The 13,609-nt window shown below is 39.5% G+C and overlaps 1 protein-coding gene across 1 annotated transcript in view; it reads right to left on the bottom strand.

Annotated features, from left to right (window-relative positions):
- LOC126295230 (uncharacterized) overlaps positions 1 to 13,609 on the bottom strand; it is a 2,305,622-nt gene that overhangs the window by 867,422 nt on the left and 1,424,591 nt on the right. The window contains exon 29 of the mRNA XM_049987579.1: positions 11,178 to 11,204. Coding sequence (XP_049843536.1) covers positions 11,178 to 11,204 — 27 coding nt within the window. The remainder of the gene's footprint in view (positions 1 to 11,177; positions 11,205 to 13,609) is intronic.

Below are 13,609 nucleotides of genomic sequence, written 5' to 3'. Positions count from 1 at the left end.
CGAAATTCAGGTGCGTCTTATATTAGAAATTAATATAAAAAGTTCTGTGTTCGATTTAAAATTCCCGCCAGTCTTAAAAAAAGGCCATATATTCGATGCCGCCGGGAACCTATTTATGTCTGGCGAGTATTCACCAGCTTGCTGACACTCACTCTCTCCCTCCCCCCCCCCCCCCCCCATAACGAACCCAGAACGGTAATTTGTGTCATCGGTAACAGTACAATAATTTTGTTAGTAACTAGTTTCGAATGAAAACAAAAACAAAAGGTGGGCCTATTCATATGACGCGGACTATAAGTTAAAAGTAATAGCATACTCAGAAGAACATGAAAACAGAACAGCTGAGCGGCATTTCGGACCTCCAGCAAAAGAAAAGAAAAATAAATAAATAAAACAATTGGCAGGCTAGTAAAGAAGAAGCGAAAAAATGAGGAAGATTAAATATGCAAATAGAGGACTGAATGCAAAATGACCAAAATTATAAGATGAGGTACTGAAATGGATTGACGGACACCGTCAACATGGAATATGAATTAATATAAAAATGTTCGAAACACACGCTTGTAAGCTACCGCTACATTGGAACTTGGTTCAAATGGCTCTGAGCACTATGGGACTTAATTTCTGAGGTCATCAGTCCCCTAGAACTTAGAACTACTTAAACCTAATTAACCTAAGGACATCACTGACATCCATGCCCGAAGCAGGATTCGAGCCTGCGACCGTAGCGGTCATACACCCTCAGAATTTTACATCATATGTTTGAAGATACATACACCCAAAATGTCAAATAAAATGATGAAATAAAAGAAAACTTAGGCCGTATAGCCCTCTTTTCGCTGCTTTTCTCAGAAAGCAATGAGGAGTTCAATACTCAAAACAAAAAAAACCAATATTCTCCTATTGATTCAAATTTTTTGAAACTCTGCTGAAAAATTACGTTGTAACCGAGGAAAATAATACGACTATTTGGGAATTACGAATAATCAGCGCTTAATCATGAAAATTGAAGTTGGCGAATTCTATTTTTCGTGTCATATTGTCCGTCTCCAAAACCTGCAAACAGATAAAGGCCTGCTATGTAGACACTGGCAGGATACCAGCTACTTTCTATTTGTACTGAGTCAATGTTCTCTTTTATTGTTCCATAGAAATGCCAGAGAAATAAGAACCTTTTGTGTAAAATTTGTGGTGTTCTTACTCTTTAATTATTACGAATGAAAACCACGTTTTGTACTTTATATATATATATCTCTGAAGAAGAGAAATTTGTTAACATGGAGTATAGATTTAAGTGTCAGGAAGTCGTTTCTGAAAGTATTTGTAGGACATGTTCTGAGCGATCAAGGGATCACCAATTTAGTACTGGAGGGCAGCGTGGAGGGTAAAAATCGTAGAGGGAGAACAAGAGATGACTACACTAAGCAGATTCAGAAGGATGTAGGTTGCAGTAGGTACTGAGAGATTAGCATGGAGAGCTGCATCAAACCAGTCTCAGGACTGAAGACCATAACATATATATATATGTTGAAAGGTGTATATATATATATATATATATATATATATATATATATATATATATATATATATATATATATATATATATATATATATACCTTTCAACAGGACGTCGAATATTGTTGATTTTTTTTACGACAAAATTAAAAATGGTCTTCCAAAACATTCCAAATGAACAATTCGACAGGAGCCCAGATAGAACATTTAGCAAACAGGAAAAATTATTTGACATGTGTTAAAATATCAGTAATGAATTAATCCATTGCATAATGTTCAGTGTCCACTCTTTCTACAAAGACTCGTTCTACAATATATTGATCTGTAAGGTGACTCCCTTTCATCAGAATCAGTATCATTCCAAGACGATACCACTGCTTCAGAAACCACAGAACTTCCTACCAACAACAAATATTTTTGAGTTACAACGAACAAACCTGAGGCCGGCCAGAGTGGCCGAGCGGTTCTAGGCGCTACAGTTTGGAGCCGAGCGACCGCTCCGGTCGCAGGTTCGAATCCTGCCTCGGGCATGGATGTATGTGATGTCCTTAGGTTAGTTAGGTTTAAGTCGTTCTAAGTTCTAGGCGACTGATGACCTCAGAAGTTAAGTCCCATAGTGTTCAGAGCCATTTGAACAAACCTGGCATACACCTAGTACTGTGCTCCCCAGAAACCAAAGGATCGCCGCTTATGGATCGTAAACGACAACAGGGACATTATTGTCTGAGCAATAACGTATTTATTCTTATCTCATGCGTTTGTTGGTCATTTTTAACTGTCGGCGTCGTTATTAAAATAGCTCTGATCGCTTTTCTCATTTTCTCTAATAACCTAATAGTTCAACGCAATGTAAATTTCACGATAAAACATCACTCGTTTTTAAAAGCGTTTTAATTAAAAATCGAAACTTTTAGCACCACAGCTATGACAGATTGATGTGACGGTGTTCGCACAGTCATTAGCAACAAGTAAGAATGCATAATCGACCAAAAAATACCGGTTATGCAGAAATACTGATATCGATGCTAGCCGGTCGGTTTATTCCATCCCTGCTTGGCGACTGAAGACCACTACACCAACAGTAATAACATGTCAGATACATTGGCAACTATTTCTAAATATTCCCCTCCCTGGCTCACAGGCTGCTCGTATTTCGAGGAGGTGCAGACGCCAAACGCGTTCGGAAACTCACACTGAGTACAACAGCGAGGCCGCTCGGCTCTTGCCGATGTCGGAACGGAATTAGCGCTTCCTGCCTTATCTGCAGAGGTCTCCAAAGTTTTTAATTAAAGCAGATTGTCCGGCGTTAATGAAATCAGAGGGGGATGTTGGGAACGGAAAACCAATCTCCAACTCTGCCGAATATCTAATGAACGAGCAACAAGAGTTCGCTCCCGATACACGATCGGTATCAGGCTGTATTGTGCGTTGGGATTAACGCTACATTCGGCGAAACGACTTGATTACGGGCAACGCAAACACAGTCGTTTCCAGTTCCCCACACCCGACTTGTAAAAAAGTTTTACTAACCTCCTCGAGGTAATTGGTTACAAATACAGAAACGGCCGTGTAGATGGTGATTGAAGGCAAACGGTTAAAGCTGTTGGAACTGCAATAGAAAATAAAGTTGCATAACTACATCACGAAAATGGAAACTGTTAAGAAATGAACATTTTGAGCGGACGCAACTGGACTATGTTTCCTTGCTGCGGTTTTCAGTCCGAATTCGTAAGTCCATCCTGTGCAAGTCTCTTCATCTCTTAGCAACTATTGCGCCCTCCGTCCACCTGAACCTTTTTATTGTATTGTTGATCTCCCTCTACCATTTTAACCCTCCCCCCCCAGACACACACTTCCCTCCAATACTAAATTGGTGATCCCTTGGTGTCTCAGAGTGTCTCCTATCAATCTATCTCTTCTCTACTGAAACGGTGCCATATACACTACGTGATCAAAAGTATCCGGACACCTGGCTGAAAATGACTTACAAGCGCGTGGCGGAATGCTGGAATTCAGTATGGTGTTGGCCCATCCTTAGCCTAGATGACAGCTTCCACTCTCGCAGGCATACGTTTTGTCAGGTGCTGGAAGATTTCCCGGGGAATGGCAGCCCATTCTTCACGGAGTGCTTCACTGAGGAGAGGTATCGATGTCGGTCGGTGAGGCCTGGCACGAAGTCCGCGTTCCAAACCATTCCAAAGGTGTTCTGTAGGATCCAGGTCAGGACACTGTGCAGGCCAGTCCATTACAGGGATGTTATTGTCATGTAATCACTCCGCCACAGGCCATGCTTTATGAACTGGCGTTCGATCATGTTGAAAGATGCAATCGCCAACTCCGAATTGCTCTTTAACAGTGGGAAGCAAGAAGGAAGGTGCTTAAAACATCAATGTAGGCCTGTGCTGTGATAGTGCCACGCAAAACAACAAGGGGTGCAAGCCCCCTCCATGAAAAACACGACCACACCGTAACACCACAGTCCCCGAATTTTACTGTTTGCACTACACACGCTGGCAGATGACGTTCACCGGGCATTCGCCATACACACACCCTGCCATCGGATCGCCACATTGTCTACTGTGATTCGTCACTCCACACAACGTTTTTCCACAGTTCAGTCGTCCAATGTTGTGGCTCCTTACACCGAGCGCCCCCCCCCCCCCCCCCCCCCGCCCATTGACCATGGGCCTTGCCGTTGGTGGGGAGGCTTGCGTGCTTGAACGATACAGATAGCCGTACCGTAGGTGCAACCACAATGGAAGGGAATCTATATAGAGGCCAGACAAACGTGTGGTTCCTGAAGAGGGGCAGCAGCCTTTTCAGTAGTTGCAGGGGCAACAGTCTGGATGATTGACTGATCTGGCCTTGTAACACTAACCATAACGGCCTTGTTGTGCTGGTACTACGAACGGTTGAAAGCAAGGGGAAACTACAGCCGTAATTTTTCCTGAGGGCATGCAGCTTTACTGTATGATTAAATGATGATGGCGTCCTCTTGGGTAAAATATTCCGGAGGTAAAATAGTCCCCCATTCGGATCTCCTGGCGGGGACTACTCAAGAGGACGTCGTTATCAGGAGAAAGAAAACTGGCGTTCTACGGATCGGAGCATGGAATGTCAGATCCCTTAATCGGGCAGGTAGGTTAGAAAATTTAAAAAGGCAAATGGATAGGTTAAAGTTAGATATAGTGGGAATTAGTGAAGTCCGGTGGCAGGAGGAACAAGACTTTTGGTCAGGTGAATACAGGGTTATAAATACAAAATCAAATAGGGGTAATGTAGGAGTAGGTTTAATAATGATTAAATAAATAGGAGTACGGGTAAGTTACTACAAACAGCATAGTGAACGCATTATTGTGGCCAATATAGACACGAAGCCCACGGCTACTACTGTAGTACAAGTTTACATGTCAACTAGCTCTGCAGATGATGAAGAAATTGAAGAAATGTATGATGAGATAAAAGAAATTATTCAGGTAGTGAAGGGAGACGAAAATTTAATAGTCATGGGTGACTGGAATTCGACAGTAGGAGAAGGAAGAGAAGGAAACGTAGTAGGTGAATATGGATTGGGGCTAAGAAATGAAAGAGGAAGCCGCCTGCTAGAATTTTGCACAGAGCACAACTTAATCATAGCTAACACTTGGTTCAAGAATCATGAAAGAAGGTTGTATACATGGAAGAGCCCTGGAGATACTAGAAGGTTTCAGATAGATTATATAATGGTAAGACAGAGATTCAGGAACCAGATTTTAAAATGTAAGACATTTCCAGGGACAGATGTGCACTCTGACCACAATCTATTGGTTATGAACTGTAGATTAAAACTGAGGAACCTGCAAAAAGGTGGGAATTAAGGAGATGGGACCTGGATAAACTGAAAGAACCTGAGGTTGTACAGAGTTTCAGGGACACCATAAGGGAAAAATTGACAAGAATGGGGGAAAGAAATAAAGTAGAAGAAGAAAGGGTACCTTTGAGGAATGAAATGGTGAAGGTAGTTGAGGATCAAATAGGTAAAAATACGAGAGCTGGTAGAAATCCGTGGGTAACAGGAGAAATATTGAATTTAATTGACGAAAGGAGAAATACAAAAATGCAATAAGTGAAGCAGGCAAAAAGGAATACAAACGTCTCAAATATGAGATCGACAGGAAGTGCAAAATGGCTAAGCAGGGATGGCTAGAGGACAAATGTAAGGATGTAGAGGCTTATCTCACGAGGGGTAAGATAGATACTGCCTACAGGAAAATTAGAGAGACCTTTGGAGATAAGAGAACCACTTGTATGAACATCAAGAGCTCAGATGGAAACCCAGTTGTAAGCAAAGAAGGGAAAGCAGAAAGGTGGAAGGAGTATATAGAGGGTCTATGCAAGGGCGATGTTCTTGAGGACAATATGATGGAAATGGATGAAGATGAAGATGAAATGGGAGATATGATACTGCGTGAAAAGTTTGACAGAGCACTGAAAGACCTAAGTCAAAACAAGGCCCCGGGAGTAGACAACATTCCATTAGAACTACTGACAGCCTTGGGAGAGCCAATCCTGACGAAACTACCATCTGGTGATCAAGATGTATGAGACAGGTGAAATACCCTCAGACTTCAAGAAGAATATAATAATTCCAATCCCAAAGAAAGCAGGTGTTGACACATGTGAAAATTACAGAACTATCAGTTTAATAAGTCACAGCTACAAAATACTAACACGAATTCTTTACAGACGAATGGAAAAACTGGTAGAAGTCGACCTCGGGGTAGATCAGTTTGGACTCCGTAGAAATGTTGGAACACGTGAGGCAATACTGACCTGATGACTATCTTAGAAGAAAGATTAAGGAAAGGCAAACCTACATTTCTCTCTTTCAAATTGTGAAGGTGGCAGGGGTAAAATACAGGGAGCGAAAGGCTATTTACAATTTGTACAGAAACCAGATGGCAGTCATAAGAGTCGAGGGGCATGAAAGGGAAGCAGTGGTTGGGAAAGGAGTGAGACAGTGTTGTAGCCTCTCCGCGATGCTATTCAATCTGTATATTGAACAAGCAGTAAAGGAAACAAAAGGAAAATTCGGAGTAGGAATTAAAATCCATGTAGAAGAAATAAAAACTTTGAGGTCCGCCGATGACAGTGTAATTCTGCCAGAGACAGCCAAGGACCTGGAAGAGCAATGAACGGAATGGACAGTGTCTTTAAAGGAGGATATAAAATGTACATCAACAAAGGCAAAACGAGGATAATGGAATGTAGTCGAATTAAGTCGGGTGATACTGCGGGAATTAGATTAGGAAATGAGACACTTAAAGTAGTAAAGGAGTTTTGCTATTTGGGGAGCAAAATAACTGATGATGGTCTAAGGAGAGAGGATATGAAATGTAGACTGGCAATGGCAAGGAAAGGGGTTTCTGAAGAAGAGAAATTTGGTAACATCGAGTATAGATTTAAGAGTCAGGAAGTCGTTTCTGAAAGTATTTGTACGGAGTGTAGCCATGTATGGAAGTGAAACGTGGACGATAAATAGTTTGGACAAGAAGAAAATAGAAGCTTTCGAAATGTGGTGCTACAGAAGAATGCTGAAGATTAGGTGGGTAGACCACGTAACTAATGAGGAGGTATTGATCAGAATTGGGGAGAAGAGAAGTTTGTGGCACAACTTGACTCCATGAAGGGATCGGTTGGTAAGGCATATTCTGAGGCATCAAGGGATCATCAATTTAGCACTGGAGGGCAGCGTGGAGGGTAAAAATCGTAGAGGGAGACGAAGAGATGAATACACTAAGCAGATTCAGAAGGATGTAGGCTGCAGTAGGTACTGGGAGATGAAGAAGTTTGCACAGGATAGAGTAGCATGGAGAGCTGCATCAAAGCAGTCTCAGGACTGAAGACGACAACAACAACAACATAGCAGTGATTAAAAAACTAAAAAACTATGATTCTAAATATCTAGATGATTACGTTATGTTGTACAGTGGAACAGCATTTGAGCGAAGAGCATGCAGTGCAGCGGCAGTACAGACAGACAGAAAATGGAAAGATAACATACGCAGCAAGACTGAAATTCCATAGAAGTCAACTAAGAGTTGAATACTGGCACATTGTATACTATCAGCTACCAATTACTTCCATCTAACGCAAGTGATTATCAAGTACTTTTTCTTCAATGCCTGTTTTAATGCCGTCAGATCTGTTAGATCGCTGTCTCCCTCTGCTTTTTCTTCCGTCACGTCTTCTACATCTGGATTATACCATAATTTGTTATAGTGATTTACCCAGCCTTCTCAAGGAATGATATTTATATTTGCAGAATATTTATCGTTTTGTTTTCAGTTTTTTTAGCTACATGTTATTTTCTGTTAGGCACGGACGTTATGTTCAGCCCTGCTTATAAATGTATCCCATGAGGATCTGTGTGCTTGTTTTACTGTGCTTTTATTTCTGATTTCCTTTTTTTTTCTGCAGCGCCCCCAGTCAGTTTCAGCGAGATCGCTCTACATGTTCTTTGACTTCTCTCTCCTCGTTCCAAATTTTAAGTTCTGTTTTCCGAATCGTTTTGGATTTTGCACCTAGACCCTCTTTGGCGTCTTGTATTACGATATAGAAAGCAGGAAGAGCCAGATCAGTGCTGCGAAGAGTTGCAGAAGTTCCTGAATAAAATAAACAATCTGACATAAACCATCTGACCATGTCATCTTGGCAGGAGACTTAAATGCAAGAATACGTAAAGAACCCTTCCATCAACTGATCCCCAACAAAGAAGAAGATACCATTAATAAGAATGAACAGAAAGAAACCGAGACCTTTGTAAAAAAGAAATATATAAATACACATGGTCTGCATGAGATAGTATATCTGTTATTGACTGTATAATAGCGAGTAAAAATCTAGCTTAAAGGGTAACAGACACAACTAATAGGGGGAGAAACATGGATATGGGCCATTACCTAGTTAAATGACCAAAGATGGCACATACAGAACAAGAGCAAAAACGAAGAAACCCAAACAAAACTTTTAAGCTGCATCCGCCCAAGGAAGAGAGTTTAAGAAATCTGTAGGCCTAACAGTGATCGTAAACTAAGCTAATCCAGCAAATGCCATCAAGTGAAGACGTAAGTGATGAATGGACAAAGACAAAAAAATCATAATACAGGTCGCTAAATAAGGACTAGGTGAAAACGCAAAACGAATCAGAAAAGGGGACTTAAAATTTGGAATGAGAAGAGAGAAGAAGCCACAGAAAAGAATAATATAGCATATAGGGAGGTCTGGCTGAAACTGACTGAGGAAGCTGAAGAAAAATATAATGAAATCAGAAATGAAACCATGAAAATAATAAGGCAACCACAAGATCTTCAAAGGACACATTTATATGCAAGTTGAACATGACATCCATAGCAAGCAGGAAGCAACAAGTAGCTAAAAAAGCTAAAAAGAAAACGATGAAGATACTGCAAACGTAATTATCATTCCTTGAGAAGACTGGGCAAAACACTACAAGAAATTATGTTATAATCCAGATGTAGAGGAGCCAACGGAAGAAAAAGCAGCGGAAGAGACGGACCTAATAGATTTGACAGAATTAAAACAGGCACTGAAGAAAAAAGTTGAGAATCACTTGCGCCATATGGAAGTACCTGGGAACAGATAATATACTATGTGCCTCACAAGGAATGGTCAGAGTTCAGGAATATGACAGGAACGATCATTGGAACAAAAAAAGTCTAGTAAATACTCTATTCTCCTACTGCAAGCTCACTGACTTTCAGTTATTTGGGAGGGGACAGTATGGACCAAAACAAAATAAGTGTAAAGCAAACATGGGTTCCAAACTGCGTACCTTATTAGTTATGAGTACTGCCTCATTTTCGTTACTATGAAATACATCTCTTGAACCGAAGCTTTTAAGATACGCATTTTAGAGCCCATGCTTATAAGCCGTTTTGCTTAGAATGATCGTTCCTGTCACATCCCTGAATACTGACATTCCTGCTGGGACACCCTGTATGGCGGAATATGTCTAGAATTTAAAATGCTTCGTCTCTGTGACATGTGTTTGCATACAGATGAAATAGCAGGAGAATGGGGATGCAATGAAGTTATTTCACTGTTTAAAAGGGACACATAAGCAACACAAATAATTCAAGGAGGCTCACTCTTATGAATGGTTCTTATAAGAACTACACCAAAATAATTAATGAAAGACTTCGAAACCATTTTATTTGACCAGTAAGCAGGTTTCCAGAAAGGAAGATCCTGTGGCTATGCTGTTTTCAAACTGAAGCAAATTATACTAAAAAGACGAAAATTCAATTTGAAAACACACCTAGTACGTACTGTCTACGATAAAACGTCTGGACGAATCCAGAGAAAAAAGCCCTTTAAATAATGGAAAAAGGGGGTTCCCACCAGCATCGGATAAAAGTATGCCAAAGTCTGTATAAAAACATCTGAATAAGAACAGATATTGGCAAAGAACTGACACTTTAAACAGAGGGGAAACCAGGGAGTAAAATGGTTCAAATGGCTCTGAGCACTATGGGACTTAACATCTGAGGTCATCAGTCCCCTAGAACTTAGAACTACTTAAACCTGACTAACCTAAGGACATCACACATATCCATGCCCGAGGCAGGATTCGAACCTGTGACCGTTGCGGTTGTGTGGTGCCAGACTGTAGCGCCTAGAACCGCTCGGCCACACCGGCCGGCCCAGGGTATAAGGCAACGCTGTAATATATCAACTAGACTGTTCAATATGGACATCAATAACCTTGTTAGGGAATGGATAAACGAAACAGCACCTTAAGGTATAAGAATTCGGAGAAATAAATATCTAAAAATAACGCTTTTTGCCGAAGACGATCTAATCATACAGGATAGTAAAGACTAACTACAAATAGCGGTAAATAGATTAAATAATTCAAGTCTAAATTATAGCCTGAAGATCTCAACAACAAAAATAAATTACACTTTTAAGAGAACACACCACAAGATCCAACAGAATCATGAGTAACATAATAACAGAACAGGTGCCACATTTCCGGTATCTAGGATGTGACATAACGTTTGAAGGAGAGAAAGACATAAATAAGAGAATTAATACCTACCAAAATATATGTGGCACGATCAGAATAACACCTATGGGTAAAGCGAAAAGAGAAACCCAAATGAAATTTTATAAAGTCACAACACTACCCACATTACTATGTGGATGCGAAAGTTGGACATTGAGAATAAAACACATAAGACAATTTCAAGCATCACAAAAGAAGTTCTTCAGATCAGTGAAAGGCTGTACAAGAGAAGACAAAGTAAGAAATAAGGAAGGAATTGGGGATATAATCATTAACTGAAAAAGTAATCCCATTTACTCCATATGCCACCTCAGAGAATCCCTCAACAAGAGCAGCTTAGGACGGAATAGATCATAGGCCCTAAACCTGGGCTAGAAGAAGAAGAAGAAGAAGAAGAAGAAGAAGAAGAGGAAGAAGAATAAGAAGAGGAAAAAGAATAAGAGTACAAAACTCTATTGCAAGTTTCTTCTGTATTTCAACAAATCAATGTCATGTATTCACAATACTCAGTAAGAATACCGTCACCAACAGAACACCACACAGAAAACTTAGAGACGTTGACAAAATACATATTTACCAAACTTGCACTCACCTTCCGCCTTTGTGACTTTGAACTCATCTGCAACCAACCAGACATGCAAAAAAAAGAAAAATTCCAAGATACATGTTAGTAAAATTAGTAGCAACGAACTGCATATCTGTCTTTCTAATTAATTGATGGAAATGGCATCAAATTAAACAACAAAATAATTTAAATATACTTTGAATGTTATTAACCCATCGTGCAAATATAGAAAGGTCATTACTGAAGAATTTATTAGAGACTATAAAAATTTGTTAAGGGAAAATTTTCAGTATAATAAAAGGGTATCATACATTAAAATTGTTAATATTATGTACATACTGAACAATATGCAAAACAATAGCTTATTGGTACAATGTTCAAAAACTTCATTACTTTCGCAAAAGATTATATTATTTTACTACAGGCAATAGAGAATAAGAGCACAGGACACATAATTAAAAATCACCAATACGCAATTCCTCAGAAAACAACTTTATGAGAAGGGGTTTTAAAAAGGTGATTCTATTACAGGGAATGCATTATTTTTTTAAAAAACTGTCATTTTCAATTACTACTGTTGCTTACATTAGGAAACAATACAATTTGTACATTTAGTGAAACGAAAGTGTAGTTCTTACTACATCATGCCCAGATATTAGTTATGAGCTAACAGGGTTCTCCAATAAACACTGAGTAAATGGGTCATGCTAGCAATTGAACTGAAATGATTAAATAATTATGAATGAAAGCAAACCAACATGTAATATGTAAAAAATGTTATCTAACTTACTTTAGATGTAACCTCTTAATTCAGAAAAAAGCCTTTAAGTTACTGATCTGTTACATGATGACGAAATCATAAAATGCAGGAAATCAAGGCAATAAAATTGATGGTAATTTGTGAGGTTACCTTTAAGATGTTACAGCAACTATGTTAGAACTGTAACTGTCAGCTATAAATATGAATGAGAAGCGCTTTGATAAACCTAGGAAATTTAAGATATTTGTTGTCATAAACAGATGTAGACTGGTATCAGGGCTGACATCATTATTGTATCTGTGAACCAGCTAATTTTTAGCGTAAAGTTTTTCATAACCTACACAATAATTTCCTTGTAATCTCTGTCTGTTGCAACAGAGTGCACACATTGTCCTCCAGTAACGATGGCCCGATTTCTGTTGTTGAAATGTGTTACCTGTGATAAAAGAATGTAACTATGTGAAAAATCTATGTCTCATACTGAATGACAATCTCTGTAATCATACTGTTTTGGTTTTATCACTGTTTTCAGTTCTTCTTGAATCACTTCTTATCATCCAAAATATAAAAGATGCGCAGGCGGCTTTGATTTATACTATGTATAGATACATCAAGATGAAATTATGTGTGGATTAATTATCACATGAGAAGACGACAATAATACGCTAAAACCAGACATATGAATTTGGCTATCTTAACATATTAGATTATTGTATAAACATTTGTGAGGTCGTATTCTTCCGCCTGGCGAGATATTGCTTCTTAAAAATCCAAAAGACACAGAGGTGCATACTCCCACTTGACAAAATATCGATTTAAAAATCAAAAGACACAGGTTTCATTTTTTACTAATATAAGGGGGCTTTTGTGATAAGTACACTAGTGATCCTAACCCAAGCCTGTAGCTAAATAGTAAACTGAGATTAACTCTTGTTTTTCCAAATGTCAATTTTATAGCAAATGCTCCAGAATTATCCCTTCAACGTCGCTACACACTAGACATCTCTATAGAAGTCATCAGCTCACGAAAATTCTTTGCATGTTGTGGATGATTGTTGCGCTCTCAGAAACGCTTTCCACCATCTCTTCAGGCTGTCCGCTTCTGCTAACTCGTCACTGATTGGTTGTTATTTTACTATCGTAGCTGCACAAACGGTCGACTTATGACTACCATTATCTGCAAAATTCTGCTCGATTCTACGCCCCCTATCCTATCCCAGCGTCAACATCACATTGCTTCCCTCCACCCTAATGGGGCGAAAAAATTGTGGCTGAAAAAATACCCTATCGAAGGGGCGACAAAATGTGGAGCAAAAAATAAATGAACGACCCACTGAGAATGCCACAACAATGCTGAAACAGATTTGGATACGAAAAGTGCCAGACTCTGTTAAGAATAATTCTGACTGTATAAAGAATCTTTGATTCCGCTGCGAGTCAACGAGTCATCCAGGCCACAATACTATGTAGTTCCTCAAGAATATCCTGCCCTCCATGGGCGCAAGTGCCAAAAGGCATCCAGTAGTACTCGTATTAAGTGGACCGAGTGACGGAAGTGAGGCTTTGGAGACAGGTCGTGAATCCTACCTGGATAGTTCAATGGGTAAGTGCCCAGTTCGAGTCCCGGTCCAGAAAACAGTTTCAGTCTGCCAGGAAGTTTCATTATTATGAGTACTGTTTGTCTGAAGCAATAAATACT

The sequence above is a fragment of the Schistocerca gregaria genome, chromosome 11, assembly GCF_023897955.1.
Source record: "Schistocerca gregaria isolate iqSchGreg1 chromosome 11, iqSchGreg1.2, whole genome shotgun sequence".
Lineage (NCBI taxonomy): Eukaryota > Metazoa > Arthropoda > Insecta > Orthoptera > Acrididae > Schistocerca > Schistocerca gregaria.
Note: the sequence above shows the minus strand (reverse complement) of the source record. Positions and strands in the feature narration are given on the sequence as shown.